General features: G+C 38.6%; 1 protein-coding gene across 4 annotated transcripts in view; it reads right to left on the bottom strand.

The window, feature by feature from the left end:
* Cfap95 (cilia and flagella associated protein 95) overlaps window positions 1-14567 on the bottom strand; it is a 204424-nt gene that overhangs the window by 160674 nt on the left and 29183 nt on the right. The window contains exon 1 of one of the 4 annotated variants that reach the window (XR_015440114.1): window positions 6408-9166. The exons of 2 other annotated variants lie outside the window; for them this stretch is intronic. Coding sequence is in view for 1 of the 2 variants with exons in the window: in XM_004838164.3 (XP_004838221.2) it covers window positions 6408-6559 (152 nt within the window). In the remaining variant the exon portion in view is untranslated. Of the gene's footprint in view, window positions 1-6407; window positions 9167-14567 lie in introns of those variants that run through there. One more of the 4 variants, XM_004838164.3, reaches the window with a different exon arrangement.

The raw sequence follows: 14567 nt of genomic DNA, 5'->3' as shown, positions 1-14567 counted from the left end.
ACCAGAAGCAGGCTCAGCAATAAGAGGAGATGCACAGGAACCCACACATAGAGTTCTCAGGTCCCCCACCAATACCACATAACCTCAGTCCCTTCCGCACACAGATGGCACTGGGGGAAGGAGAATGGGTAGGAGGAAGAACTCGAAAAGAGTGGGCATTGTTCTGACTATTTTAACCTCAAACAAGCTGTTTAAACTCGAAGACATAAGAAATAAGTTAAATTGGGATGTTTGAATTTCTCTCTAGTAACCAAAAGCTAAAAAGTTATGAGAATCAATTTTAGAAAATTAATGCTATATAGGTATGAGTTGTATACAAATTTTGAATTTTGCTACCCAGTATTTAGTGAAATATCCTTAGTCTACTGTGACATCATGTTAAATGCCCACATGATAGTATAATTTGGAATTTTTGTAAGTTATATAAAACTATCTCTTTAAAGTATATCATTGTCCCTACAGTAACTCACCAATGGTATGTTGTGCACTGCAACTGTGAACAGCTCAAGTTTAGCTCTTATTCAAGTCTTCCTCCACTCTAAATGGAAGTCTAAATACTATATCCTTCCAGAGTCCCTTCTACTGAGGTAACCAACGTGCTTCAGTGTTGTCTGTCTGCATTGGGATCACAGCCATGAAAACCAACTCTGGTTTTATTGTGGATTTGTGCTATACTGTACTCGTTTACCTTAGGGTCTTATTAAAATATATTCTGGCCAGGTGTGGTGGTACACAACTGTAATCCCAGCACTCTGGAGGCTGAGGCAGGAGGATCCACCAAGAGTTTGAGGTCTGGGCTACATAGTGAGACTCTGTCTCAAATAATTAATTAATCAATTAAATATATTCTATTGTACTTCATAGCATGCAGTGCCTTTTTTGGCTTTTGTTTGTATTCTTTCTGCCTCCTCATTTGTCCATGTATTTGATAAACACTAATTGAGCACTCACTGTTCTCATCCTTTGTCCTGAGGCTTGCTCTTCTCACTTCAGATTGTTGATCAAAATGCCCCTTTAAATCCTTCTCTTCCTAGTCTAAATCATAAGCTGTGTGCGTGGAAACCATAATAACCAAACGTGTTTCAAGTATGCACAAGGTTTATAAGAGTTTATAAGCTCTCTGCTGAGGGCCTGCATCTATATTAAAGGTTGCAGGCTTGCTGGAAGGAGAACTCATAAACTTCAGCAAAGGGACAGGCTGCAGTATGTGCTCAGAAGGGCTTTACTTTTTTTTTCTTTGCCTTTTAATCCTAGTTCTTGAGTGTGTACTGGAGCTGTAGGGACATGGGATTCCTGGTTAACTTGAAGTTGGCCCTCATTGATGTGAGGGACTCTAAATATCTTTTGGATTAGTATCCAAGAAAATCACTTATTAAATACAGGAAGAACGATATAGCAAATTAGAAAATGTAGACACTTTATTTTCTATTTAAGTACAGTAATGATATCCTGGTGCTTTGGAACTGCGTTCTCCACTGAGCATGGGGCATCTTAAATATATGTGAACCCTGCGCAAATAGCAATAATAGATGTGTGAAGAGGTCATCTCTCCCATTAATTCAAATTTATTATCCATGTCCAAATTATTTTTTGTAAAAAAAAATAGTCTTTAAAACTATGAGGTTCCCCACTCCATAATTATCACATTTTGTTTTTCTTCCTTTTTTCCCTTTCTCTGTTTTCTTTCTATTACAGAGTAGGGAGTGGGGCTGGGAAAGTAAAACACCCAGGCTCTTTAACTTGAAGGATAGGGGAAAAAAAGTAATTGAAATTACAAATACAGAAAATTAACCTGAATCCTTAAAACTAAGTGTCACCATGGAGACCAGAGCAGGAACTGTCTCCATGGAGATCTGAATGAATTTGGGTTTTTTGCTTTAAATTATCATTTGTTGCCAGATGTCAATTTGGCTATGAAAGAAATGAAAATGAATGAATGAATGAATGAATGAGCTAGCCTCACCCTTTAAAATTTACAAAATTAAGTTTAAATAAATTAGAATTTATCAAATCTAAATTGTTCTGGTTCTTGCTATTCCATTATTCCAATGAGTGGGAAGATATCCCAGGAGAAAATTTTTCCTCAACTCAGAATTTCTAATGTAAACATCTGATGATATGGTTTCATACATGTTACAGGGATGAATAGGCACAGATAATTTCTAGAAAAGTCATCTCTCAGTCAGAAGCATCAAAGTGGGAGGAGGATGATATGGCTCTATCTAGTTACTACCCTAGCCTGGAGGAACAATGGCTTGGAGATAATCCTTAACAACCATCCTGGTTATATTACCTTATCAGGTGTGTTACACCAACCATTTTTACAATGTGTAGTGAAGTAGACTTCTACTACATGCCAGATAAAGATAAACAGTAAAAATCCAAATGTTTATAGAATCAGAATTTCTCCCAGTCACAGACTATAGTTTTTATCTATTAGTACAGTCACTTATTGCTCAAATCACTCATTCTAGAAATCACCCAGAGATATAGATCTTAGGTATTTATCAATTAAATAAGAAGTCACTAACAGGTATTAAGGTTGATAAAAGTTTTAAAATATTATAAAATAAGTCAATAGCAAGCTAACAATTATGTACGACCAAAATAGATAAAAGCAAAATGGTCAATGACATTATTCATTTCAAAGTTCATACACTCTAATTTGTTTTTATTACTGGAGATTGAACCCAGGGCCTTTGCATTGATCTACAATGGCAGTCCTTTTCATTTTTTATTTCTGAGGCAGAGTCTTACTAAGTTGCCCAGGCTAGGCTCAAATTTGCATCCTCCTGCATCCTCCTGCTTCAGCCTCCCAAAGCACTGGGATTACAGCCTTGAGCCACTATACCCAGCTTTCACTTTGAATTTTATGCAGATTTTTTAGCTCTGGTTTTGGTGACTGATTGGCTATAGAAGAAAAACAAGGATGTCAGTAGAGCAGCCAGCTTCAAAAAATGCTATTGCTTCTCATACTTTACAGTTGACTCTCATTATTTGCAAGTTCAATAAAGCTGCAACAAACAACTATTGAATACTGAATTATTTCTCCTTGGAGGAATCAGGTTGAGGTTCCTGTGAGCCTCTGGTCACAATATTTTCATGAGCCAATCAATATATAATCTTGTGTTATGTGTATCTCTGTTTAGAGACATCTTATTTAATATGTATCACTGTTTCATTAACAGTGAGCTTACTGCCAACAGCACTACACCTCAGACCTGAACAAAGCTTATCAACACACAGGTTTTCTCTGTAAGCCTCTGTAAGGCCTCCTTGTGCTTGGGTGCGCTAAACAGCACTTCAGCATGATGCATGGGGGTCATTTTAACACCACCACCAACAAAAAGCACAAAAATGCAACAAGTAAAATGTATCATTAGGGCCAGGGATTTAGCTCAGTGGTTTCACCGCCTGCTGTGCAAGCACAAGGACTTGAGTTCAATCCCCGGTACCCCAAAAAAAAAAAAAGTTTCATTAAGTGGACCATGAGAAGGACACTTGTTTACAGTATGACAGCTGAAACAAGAGAGCAGAATGTTGCTTTGTTTGATCTCAGCCAGAAACATGCACATTGGGGAAAAATTTGTTTGCCTAATTTTGCCACTGCACATGCCTGTAAATAACCACAAAAGTACCTCAAGCATTGATTTTGAGTTACAAATGATGTTTACCAAGTAGATGAAAACAGAATCTACATACAATGAGTATCAACTATATTTGCCAACTAAAGAGAACAGCTTCTGTTTCCGGTGATGCTGCTTTTAACTATTCTATTGCACTTGCCTGTTCTCTTCTGTTCATCTCTGGAGCACCTATTCGTCCTTCAAAACCCCTTGCAGGAACACACACACACACACACACACACACACACACACACACACACACCAATCATCCCCTCCTGGTATCTTTGCTTCTTACATGAATTCATCTCTTCCTTGCACAAATCAGATTATTCTGAATGTTTTTTATATTATCCTCCTTCACTGGCCTATCAAATCCCTGAGGCTATGACTTAATATATATAAGCAACTGTTACTGTTCTTACTATATGCCAGGCTATATGTTAAAGGCTACCTCACACCATGCTTTATTTACTCTTACAATAATTTTATCACCCTATTTCACAGTTGCAGAAACAGAGGCCTAGGGCTGGGGGTTTAGCTCAGTGGCACCACACCTGCCTCACAAGCACAAGGTCCCAAGTTCAATTCCTGGTACCAGAAAAAGAAATAAAAAGAAACAGGGGTCTGGAGCAGTCAGTCACTTGCCACATTGTATACCAGCAGAGTTGGTATTCAAACCCAGAGCCCAAGGGTTGTTTGCTTGCTTACTTTTGTCGTACTGGAGATTGAACCAGGCCCTTCACACTGAGCTACATCCCAGCACCTCCTCCACCCTTCTTAAATTTTGAGACATGGTCCTGCTAAGTTGCTAAAATTTCCCAGGCTGTCCTCGAGCTTTTCATCTTCCTGCCTCAGCCTCCCTGAGTGCTGGGATTACAGGCATACACCATGACATCCAGCTGATTTCAAGCTTTATGCTAAATAGTGTTGACACTCGTATATTATTGACTACTCATTATACTCTGGGCTTGATGATAAATGATTCATAAAAGTTATCTCATCAATAATTTCTGTTTCTATCTCTGTGGCCCTGTAATAAAGGGTCTGACATATAAATGCTTGTTGGGTTGAATTTAAATCTTCCAGTTCCCAAATATCCCTTCTAAAACCAACAGTGTGAGAGCCCTCTACATTTTCAACAGCAACTGAAATGACTTGGCATGGTCCATTGCTCTTTGTCTCAGGTTCCTCACCTCTTTCACATTTATGTCCTTCTGTGTGTTTGCTTGACGTCCATGATGCCCACAAGGCAACTTCCCAAAGCAATGGTAGTACAGGAGAGAGGAAAATCCCTGTCCCTCTGCAAAGGTTCCTTCTTTTTAACAGTAACTCCCAGGGGTGGTTTATATTATGACCCAAATCCTTCTGGAGGAACAGAACCACTGAAGAGCTGTGTTTTCCATGAGGGTAATGAGATAAGTGCCACATGAGGCTAAGAAGACTGTCTGTTTTCTAGTGTGGTTTTAATTCCAAATCTATATAACTTCTCACTATATAACCTCTGACTTCAAAGTAGGTGGAGTTAGTTTGGGGCATGAGAAAAGTTAGGGAGTATGCTTGTGGGAAAGTGGGGAGTAGGTTTTAAGAAGTTTGCAAAAGAGAAACCACAGGTATCACATACATTACATGCATGAATGGGAACAAGCAGGGATAAAGTCAACACCATTCATCTCCTTTCAAAGGCAAAAACATAGACAAGATTTATGGTTTCATTTCTCTTTTTTGGTTCACTTCTCTCAAATAATCCAGATACCCTAAGAGTAATTATTATCAACAGTATAGCCAGGAAAGTTGACCCAAAAGGAAGAAAGTCTCTACTTTTTACCCAGTTATAGACATCCTGGTGTTGCTACTGATAAGTGCAATATGTAGTGAAAGAAGAGAATCTCTAAATGAATTCTAAACACAATCCCTAAAACACTTATCCTTAAATCCTTAAATCCCTTGTCCCAGGGTCAGGCAAGAACTATGAGTGAAGTACTTAGAAGGAGAACAAGTCCCATCTTAAGGATTAGCCGCTGCGTAGCCCCTGTATAATCGTAGGTCCCAGGGGAATAAAATCTCTCTTGCCAGGCCTTTCAACTAACCCTGAAACTTTACGTGAATCTCCTAATTTTAAATGGGTCGACTAATTTTTTTTTTTAATGTAAGCAGAATACATGCCAAACAAATTGTATCTGTCAGTTTTCCCTAGTGGGAGACTCCAATTTGCCACCTCTGGCTAGATCAGCCCTAGTAAATACCTCTGTCAAATCACTGGATGTGCCTGCTCCCACCTGAAGAAATGTAAGCCCTGCAGACTGGTGCTTTGAAAAACGCCTCCCTCCTGCCCATGGCCCCTACCTTCCAATACTATAGGACCTGCCTTTTAAGAGTAAGTACCTGCCTCAGAAAGGAGATTTCCAGGACTCTGAAACCCCACATGCACCTTCTCCTCAGGGATGATCTAAACCCTCAGCTGGCCAGCGAGGGTGGGGAGCCGCCCCTGGAGCCCCTCCTCCCTCCTCCTGCTGCCCAGCCCTCACTCCCGCCCTGTCTATCGCTCCTTAGAAGGTCTCTCTTCCCCTTTCTTTCTCTTCTCCTCTGCTCCACTTCTCTTTTGTCTCAGCTTCTTTCTCACCTCTTCATTCTTTCTCCCGTCTCTTCTCCCTTTTTCTCATTCTCTCCTCTTTTCCTCTCCAGTACTGTTCCCTCTCTGTAACTCTTTTTCCCCTCTCCTGTCCTATCCCTTATTTACTTCTCCCTCTGCCAGCACCCAGGAACTTCGGGGAGCTTGCTCACCAGGAATACACCAACACAGGCTTGGAATATTTCTTGTGATGTGAGCGAAGGGTCAGGGAGCCCTTGCGCTCCAGCAAGTCCGTAGGTCCGATCTCATACCAGTTTTGTTTACTGTTACACCAGTCCTGGCCTGAGCTAACAGGGCTCTCCATGGCCACACTGGAGGCGAGTGGTGACCTCAGAGGATTTCTCTCTACCCCTATCCTTCCCTGCGAAACAAGGACAAAGATTCGGCGACTTTCGTCTCCTAGGCAACCTGGGGCGGGGTCATTGAAGGGGCGGATCTCTCCTTTCTGTTAGCCCTGGTTTCCTAGAGTGCTACTGTTACTAAACTACCTTTCCCAGAATGCAGTGAGGGCAGAGATCGGGCAGCACAGATGATGAAAAGGGGACTGCATTTCGGATTTGTAGTTTTGCTGGCCCACCAGCCTAATCCTAGGTGTGGCTGGGAGAAATTGGGGGGGGGGGGGATCAGTTAAAGACTAAAGGAATGGCAAAATTCCTGAGCCCCAAGTGGTCTATTCGGACTATTCCTGCCAATGTTCTTTTTAATCATCACACCTCTGCTTACAAAGTAACTTAGCTTTGACTAAATCGGAACAAGAGAACACCCCCTCAAACCCCAAATTATGTCCTTACTATACAGCTTTCCTGCCTGTGGAAAAGGAGCAGTCATTTGGCAAATCAGCAAAAATGTGAGGATCAGGCAGCATGGTTCCAGGTTCAGCTGATCTCTTAACCTTTCTGAGCAAAAATTTCTCCTGAAAAACAAAGCAGAAGATGCCATGGAGAGGGATGGACACAGGAATCTGAGGTGCCTTCACCTATGGTTCTGGGAGACTCTTCGGCTTAGGGCTCCAGGGATTCAGCCCTCCAAACCTCGCCAAAAATCACTGTGATTTTTGACATTTTCCGATAACAAAAATGCATGACATTATCGTGTTGCATGTTATATGTGGGAAGGAGATTTCAAGAAGATAATGGCACTGACTTCATTAGCTATGTTATAGAAGGGAAGGTGCTTATTTCATTTTTTTACTTTCTAAGATTTTTTTTCTTTTTCCCCCTGTGCCCAACCCATACTAGGGACCAATCCTGGTGGGGCTCCACCACAGAGCTCCAGTTCCAGCCCTTTTTCTTTTCAGTCAAGGTCTTACTAAATTGCTCTGGTTAGCCTTGAACTTGAGATCCTCTTGCCTCAACCTTCCTAGTGGTTGGGATTATAGACATGTGCCTGGCTCTAAGAATATTTAATGTCTAAACTCTCCTCCCTAACCTTAATTGAGTAGCTTTAGGGCATTATTGGACTTACTCATTGCCATCATTCTTTCCCAGAATAGTGCCTAATACATGGCATCTTTTCAGAGTGTGAATGAATGAATGAATGAACAAATATTATGTTTGAGTAGCTTTGATTTACCTAGGCTTCCATTAACTCCAGAAGTGTCTTACTTTCAGAAGATCACACACACACACACACACACACACACACACACACACACAGAAATCAAACCTAAGAACAAATTAAGACATAATTCACATTACAAATAGACTCACAAAAGATTTACTCTGGTGAACCTATAAATAGTGAGGCATTCTTCTAGATCAGATTTCACAAATTTGAGGACACTCAACTACTTACCAGCTCTTCCATGGTTTGTGGTGCATAGTGTAGGGGCCTGTGGTATTATTTTACTGACAGCCACAGCTAAACCATGTTATTTAAAACCTAATAAATAGTCCATTGCCAGTAGCTAAGTGCTAGCAGAGAGCCGACTGTTATTTTAGCCCTTTTCTTTTTGAAGGAACGAAAAGAAAAACTGAAGTTAACTTTAAAAGGGTTAATAATTAATAAGTTCCTTTTAATAAGTTAAATTCTGTCCAATCAAAGCAGAGCATATTACGGTTACTCCCAAAATAATGCCAGCATCACAATCAGCTCTTTGTGTATTTCTTTTACTTCTGCTTAAAGTAGTGGTAAAATAATATATTTGCAACTAACATGACAGGTCTCTGAGACAGTTTGACCAAAAGATGAAAGCTGCCCCAGCCAAGTTCTTTCCACAGTGTACTGAGGTGCAGAGATTAGAAAGCTTTTCTTCAAGTAGCATTAAGTGAAGAAAACAAGTAAAACAAACATAGCTTTTATTTTTGTGTTTCTTAAGCCAAGCTGACTACCCATTGAGTCTGATAATATGCTTCTCATTATATTCTTTACAAGCTTGATTTCCTCTGTGTCTACTGGACCCTTTTCAACATCTTTGCACTCCGATGTAGAACAGCAACCCTGATCATCTCAGTTCAGATATATTCCTTTGTATATGCCAATACATTCCACAGAATTTTTGGTTCCTTGACTCTCTATCAATAAAATAGGAATAGAACAGCAGTTGTCACATTCCATCTTTGTGAGAATTAGATAAGACAATAAATATACTGAAGGTAGGTAAAATAATACCTAATAGATGCTCAGCCCTCAATTAAATTTCAGTGGTTACTGCTATCACTATTATTATTATTACATCTGGGCTTTACCTTTATCATTTGGAAAATTATCTTAAAATCTAGTTGTTATTTGTGAAGTGATCCCTCAGTATACTCACTATTTTTTGAAACTTACCTGTTCACCAGTTCTTTTTAATGAATATCTTTTTATCATATTTTTTTCTTTTTTTTTTTAATCAGACTGCCTTGCAAATCAGCCAAATACATCCATGGAAAAACAGAAGATAAAATAATTATAGTTGTATGAACTGTCTCAAAATCATAAAGTGCCACAATTGACAGGAGCTCAATGAGATGCCTTTTTATATTTTAATATGAAATTTAATAGTCTGAATCAGAAAAACATTGACAAGTTATTTGGTTATATTACCAGTGATAACAAAGTTGTTTCATATTTATGTAGCATCTTTTCAAAGCTATAACTAAACTTTATGCCTATAAATATGAAATCACTGACCCTCAACACCTTTGAGTTATTCCCAGTTTCCTCAAACTTCATCAAACTGATAAAGTATAGGGCTTAAAGCAATGCCTTCTACTTAAATTAGTCCCTTTTCACTATAAGATCCTTGGGGTGAGAAAATTAGAGCTCAGCTGGACAGGCAGGACTTCCTGTCCAGGAAGCCCAACTCAGGAAGTGGGAATATGCCATCTGAGCCTACCATAATTTTGTTTGTAGTGCTGGGGATTGAATCCAGGGCCTTGGGTATGCAAATACTCCACCACTGAGCTACACCCTCAGCCCTAAATTTCTTTCTTAGCCTTATCAGATTCCTTAAGAAGTTGCTAACAACTAGGCAGGATAGAAATTTCAAAACAAATAAAAATCAGTTGGATGTAAATGGCCACTAGGCAAACCTTACCATCTCCTTTCCCTTCCTGTCTCCAATATATCTGCTCAATTCCCAGAAAAGCCCCTGCTCAGGACCTTCCAAGCACACCCTCCCCCATCATTAAAATTATTTCTCTCTACCACATGTCTCTCATTTAAGCTGACAGACAATATTTTAAATAATTTAAAATTAATTTTTATTAACTCTATGTGAAATCCAGTTTAAATATCTTAATATTCTTTATGAATGTTGTAAAGCAATCAGAAGTTAAAACTAAGTATTTACTTTTAAATGGATTGCCTAGTATTTGTTTTAGCTGTCCAGGAAATAGAGGCCTCCAGTTACCAGCCATATACTCACCTGTGAGTGCCCTTTTGAACATTAGATTTCAGCTGGAATACACTGGTTATATCAAAATTATAAGAGTTTCTTGTTCATTCTGATTTTCCTCAGTCTTACCTGACTTCTATCTTCTTTCCTTCTCCTTTTCTCCTTTTTGCTACTTTTCTTCCCTTTATCTCTTCCTCTTCCATGCAATACTTCTTCCTTCATTTCTCTCTATTCTTCTTCTGTCTTTGTTTTCTTTCTGTATTCTTCTTCCTTTGAGAAGTGGCATGGATTCTGGAGCTAGAATCACCCACTGGGTGCCCAAGAAAATCTGATACAATTCCAAGTTGTACAAAAAATATGAAGAAAAACAACTGGACCTGGAATGCACGGCCAAAAGTTTCATGACTAAGCCCCCGTTTAATGATCTCGAAGGAGTCAACTCTGATGAAAGCTTCAATCTTCTTTCCTTTCCTTTAGCTATCCATAACTATCGACAGTCTTTTTTAGAATAATTCTAATCTTTAGTGCGATTCCTCTGTGCTTCTAATTTGGACTGTGAACCAGTTAGGCATCCACTTGCTCTCAAACTATTATCATTAACTAGTATTGAGTAAGTGTCAGCATGTGAAAAGCATTCTTCCTGGAATTCCTACTATCAGTATGGGGGGACTAATTCATTAAATATTCAAAATATAGCATTCTATAATTTAAAATTTCCTTTATTTTAAAATCTAATATAATCAATAAGCAAAATTCTTTGGCAGCATTGTCCACAACTATCACAATAAAATTTTAATGTCCTGGATTGGTAATGACATAATCTAACACAAATGTAGGTTAGGGACTTCTTTAATATCCTACAAATTGGATAGCCTTAATTATTCAAAGACTAATATCCATTTTTATAAATGATCTAAATCCGTGGATTGGTCCTTTTTTGCCTCAATGCTGTTTTGCTTTTGGTACCTTTCCAGATTATGAGCAGCAAGAATGAGACAATATAGTTACCAGTTCTTACAAAAGGAGTGGTGCTGGGAATTAAGGTTGATATTGGTATGACTTTCCTTGTTTCTAGTGGTCTTTAATTTGAAACAACCTCTCTTGGGGAAGAAGCTTGGATGGGAGGGGGAAAGATTGGATTCCTTTCTGCTCCTGGCCTTGGTGTACAAGCCCTGCCCCCAGACATATGGTGAACAGGTTGGTAAGGAACTGACCAGAAGGCCTGGCTCAGAGGGTCAGGTACGTACAGGTGGTTTCATGTTGCTGAGTAGGATAACCATATGGTTGAGGTTGCCTTATTACTCTGCTTGGGGACAGGAGGACCTAAGAAATGCAGCTTGAAACCTTCCTGATCCTATCTGAGAAAGAAAAGTTTTGCTTTTAGAGTGAAATTTGAAGTACTCACTTAATTGCTGTAATATAAATTTGGTCCAGGAATTTTCTAAGTAACACCACTGATTTCTAAGTTTCTCTAATAGTAGTGACTTGGCCAGTACATGTGATGTAAGTGTCACAATCTGAAGGCCAGAGAGCCAGGAACTCTGACATCTAAGAACAGAAGATGTCTGGCCCAGCTCAAAAAGAGAGAGAATCATCCATACATTTGCCCTTTTATTCTACTTGGGCTCTAGGCAGATTGGATGATGCCAGTCCACATAGTGAGGGTGGTTCTTCTTTACTTAGTCTACTGATTCAAATGCTAATTTCTTTTACGTACAGATACACCCAAAAATAACATTTTACTGGATGTCTGAGTATCCCTTAGCCCATTTAAGCTGCCACATAAAATTAATCACGGATATATATTGTCATTCTAAGATGAGTAAATTGAGTCACATCTAGTAAGAGACAAAGCTAGTCTTACATTCCTCTCTCCAGCCTCTAAGGAAGGAACCTCCTTCTACTAGAGACACCATACATAAATATGTATGCACAAGGTGTGAAAAAAAGTGTTTAAATTTTTTAAGATTATCACAGTAAAAGACACATTGCCATTAATCCCTCCTAATATACTCTTCCTTGCTTCAAACACACTAATCCCATTATTATTGCCACTTTCTGAAGCAGTTATGGAAGTTCGCTTTTTTGAGTATCTTTAGTCGAATACTCCTGAATCCATAGGAAATATTTTCCTTTCACGGTCACTCACTTCAAGGAAGAGCCAGAAGTCACAAGGTATTAGATCTAGTGAATACAGATACTTCATAATGCTTTTATTTGACAGAAATTGCAGTAAATATTTTGAACCAATTCAGATCATTGAGGCAGCCATGACAGCACAATTAAAGACTTCACAAAGGAGGACTTCCAGAGCTGCTTCAGAAAGTAGCAAGAACAATGGGACAAGTGTGTTCAAAGTAAGAGGGAATATTCTGAGGGGGGTTAATGGCCATGTGTTTTTACTGTAAATGTTTTAAATTTAAACACTCACCATAGCTTTTGATCATACCTCATAGGTATATGTATGTACATACACACACACACACACACACATATGTATACATCTATATAAAATCTGTTTGCAGAAATCTAGCCTCTAGGACTAAAGGAATATCTTTTCATCTTAGTCATTATTCTTATTACTTTTGTCCCTAGGTATATTACGACTTTCTGCTTAAGGCATCGGCTAGCAATCAATTAGCAGTATGTTTCTAAAGTTCCTCCCTTACTAATAATTTCCTTTGAAATTATATAATTCAGTTATATATTCAAGATTTTCATTAAAAGTGGTAAAATAGTTCCTTTGCCTTGGCACTTTTTGTCTTAAAGAACATCTACCCTAAGATACGTCTTTCTTTTCCCTCTCTCTCTCTCATCCCCTCTGTAACTAGATTGATTTTCCTTCTCTGGTAACCCCAGCCCCTGTAGTATGTCTACTATCCTTGGTAGGGCTAGAAAACTCGTTTTTCTTTTTCAGAGCTTTGTTATAACTCTAAAATCGAGAAATTTAAAAAGTTTCTGGATTTCTAAAACATTTCAATACACACCTTTGTGGATGATCAAACACTTTATTTCCCCAAAAGGCTATGATTTTAGAACAAGTATCACTTTATTTTAATATAAACTTTTAAGGAAAAAATTACCAATATCTCAATATCCTCTATAAAAATATTCAAAAGTCTATATCCAGTTCTATCAAAAATTACTGCTTTAACATTAAAAATCTACCCTGAGGGCCAGGGATTTAGCTCAGTGGAACCATGCCTGCCTTGCAAGTGCAAGGTCCTGAGTTAGATCCCAAGTACCAAAAAACAAAACAAAAAAAACTACCCTGAAATACAGTTTAAATTTCATTATATAGCTCAGACTGTGTCATCTCTTCTCCTTTACCAGTGTCTGTCAGTGTCTATTACTAAATCCCTATTTCTGACTGAACCTCATTATTACTGAAAAATGCATCATATTTTCCCCCAGTGTAGATATGCATGAGATTACTTTGCATAAAAATTAATTGCCTTTCTTTCTTGGCATATTACAAAGAGATAACTCTGATTCACCAGCTTGAAAGGTTTTTCAACAGTGTAACACAAAATTTCCTTCTATTATACTAGCAATGTGGGATAAGTAGTCGAGAGAGAGAGAGAGAGAGGGGGACTCATGAGAGATACTCATGAAAATGGGTACTGGTAATGCATCTCAGCGAAGACTTATTCTGCATTTACTTGAGCAAGTGAGGGAGCTCTCATGGTTCCAAAGGCAGCCCATTCTCATTTACACAAGCATAAATTCTATCTTCTGTTGAGCTAAAGTGAACCTTCTTGCTAGATACACCTGTTACTTCTGCTTCTGGAAAACAAAAGCTCTCTCTCTCCCTCAAATATTTGAAGAGTGTTATGGCTAATACACTTCAGGCTATCCAGAATCACTTTGGCCATGGCCCACTTAAACAGTATTTCTCAGAGAAGAGTACAAAGTTTTAGTCTGACAGATACCATGACCAATGGGGTTACTGTCTCCCATATGCTTGATTCTGTACTTTTATTAGCTCAGCTTAAACAGGAAAGAAAGAAGAAAGGAAGGAAGGAAGGAGAAGAGGGAGGGATAAGAGAAAAATAGATGAACTGTAGCCAGATCAGAGAGAAATAAGCAAATTCAAAATGTATATATCCTTTGAGGGTAATGTTAGGATCAGAATAACCACTGGAGACTAAGCTCTGGACCCTCTGAAAGGTGGAAGAACTTACACCATTCAGCCAGGACCTTTAAAAGAGTCTTTGAAGATACAAATCCTCTGTGGAGCAAAACATCCCCAATTTAAAATTCTCCCAGATTAAACCCAACAGATGTGGTCCACTAGAAAATATTGTTAAACACAGAAAGAAATAAACTAAGATGAAAAGAAAAAAAAACAGTAATAGATTTTGGCCGTTCTCCTTCTCCTAACTCAGAAGTATGAATTATTAAACACAGAATGTGAGATAATTGAAAATTCTAAAGAAAGAAATCTTGGAATAATAAAACAATTTGATGAGGGAATGAGATACTGCCAGGC

Source organism: Heterocephalus glaber, unplaced genomic scaffold (genome assembly GCF_053883595.1).
Source record: "Heterocephalus glaber isolate CG9 unplaced genomic scaffold, H.glaber_assembly_v1.0 deba00001481, whole genome shotgun sequence".
Lineage (NCBI taxonomy): Eukaryota > Metazoa > Chordata > Mammalia > Rodentia > Bathyergidae > Heterocephalus > Heterocephalus glaber.
Note: the sequence above shows the minus strand (reverse complement) of the source record. Positions and strands in the feature narration are given on the sequence as shown.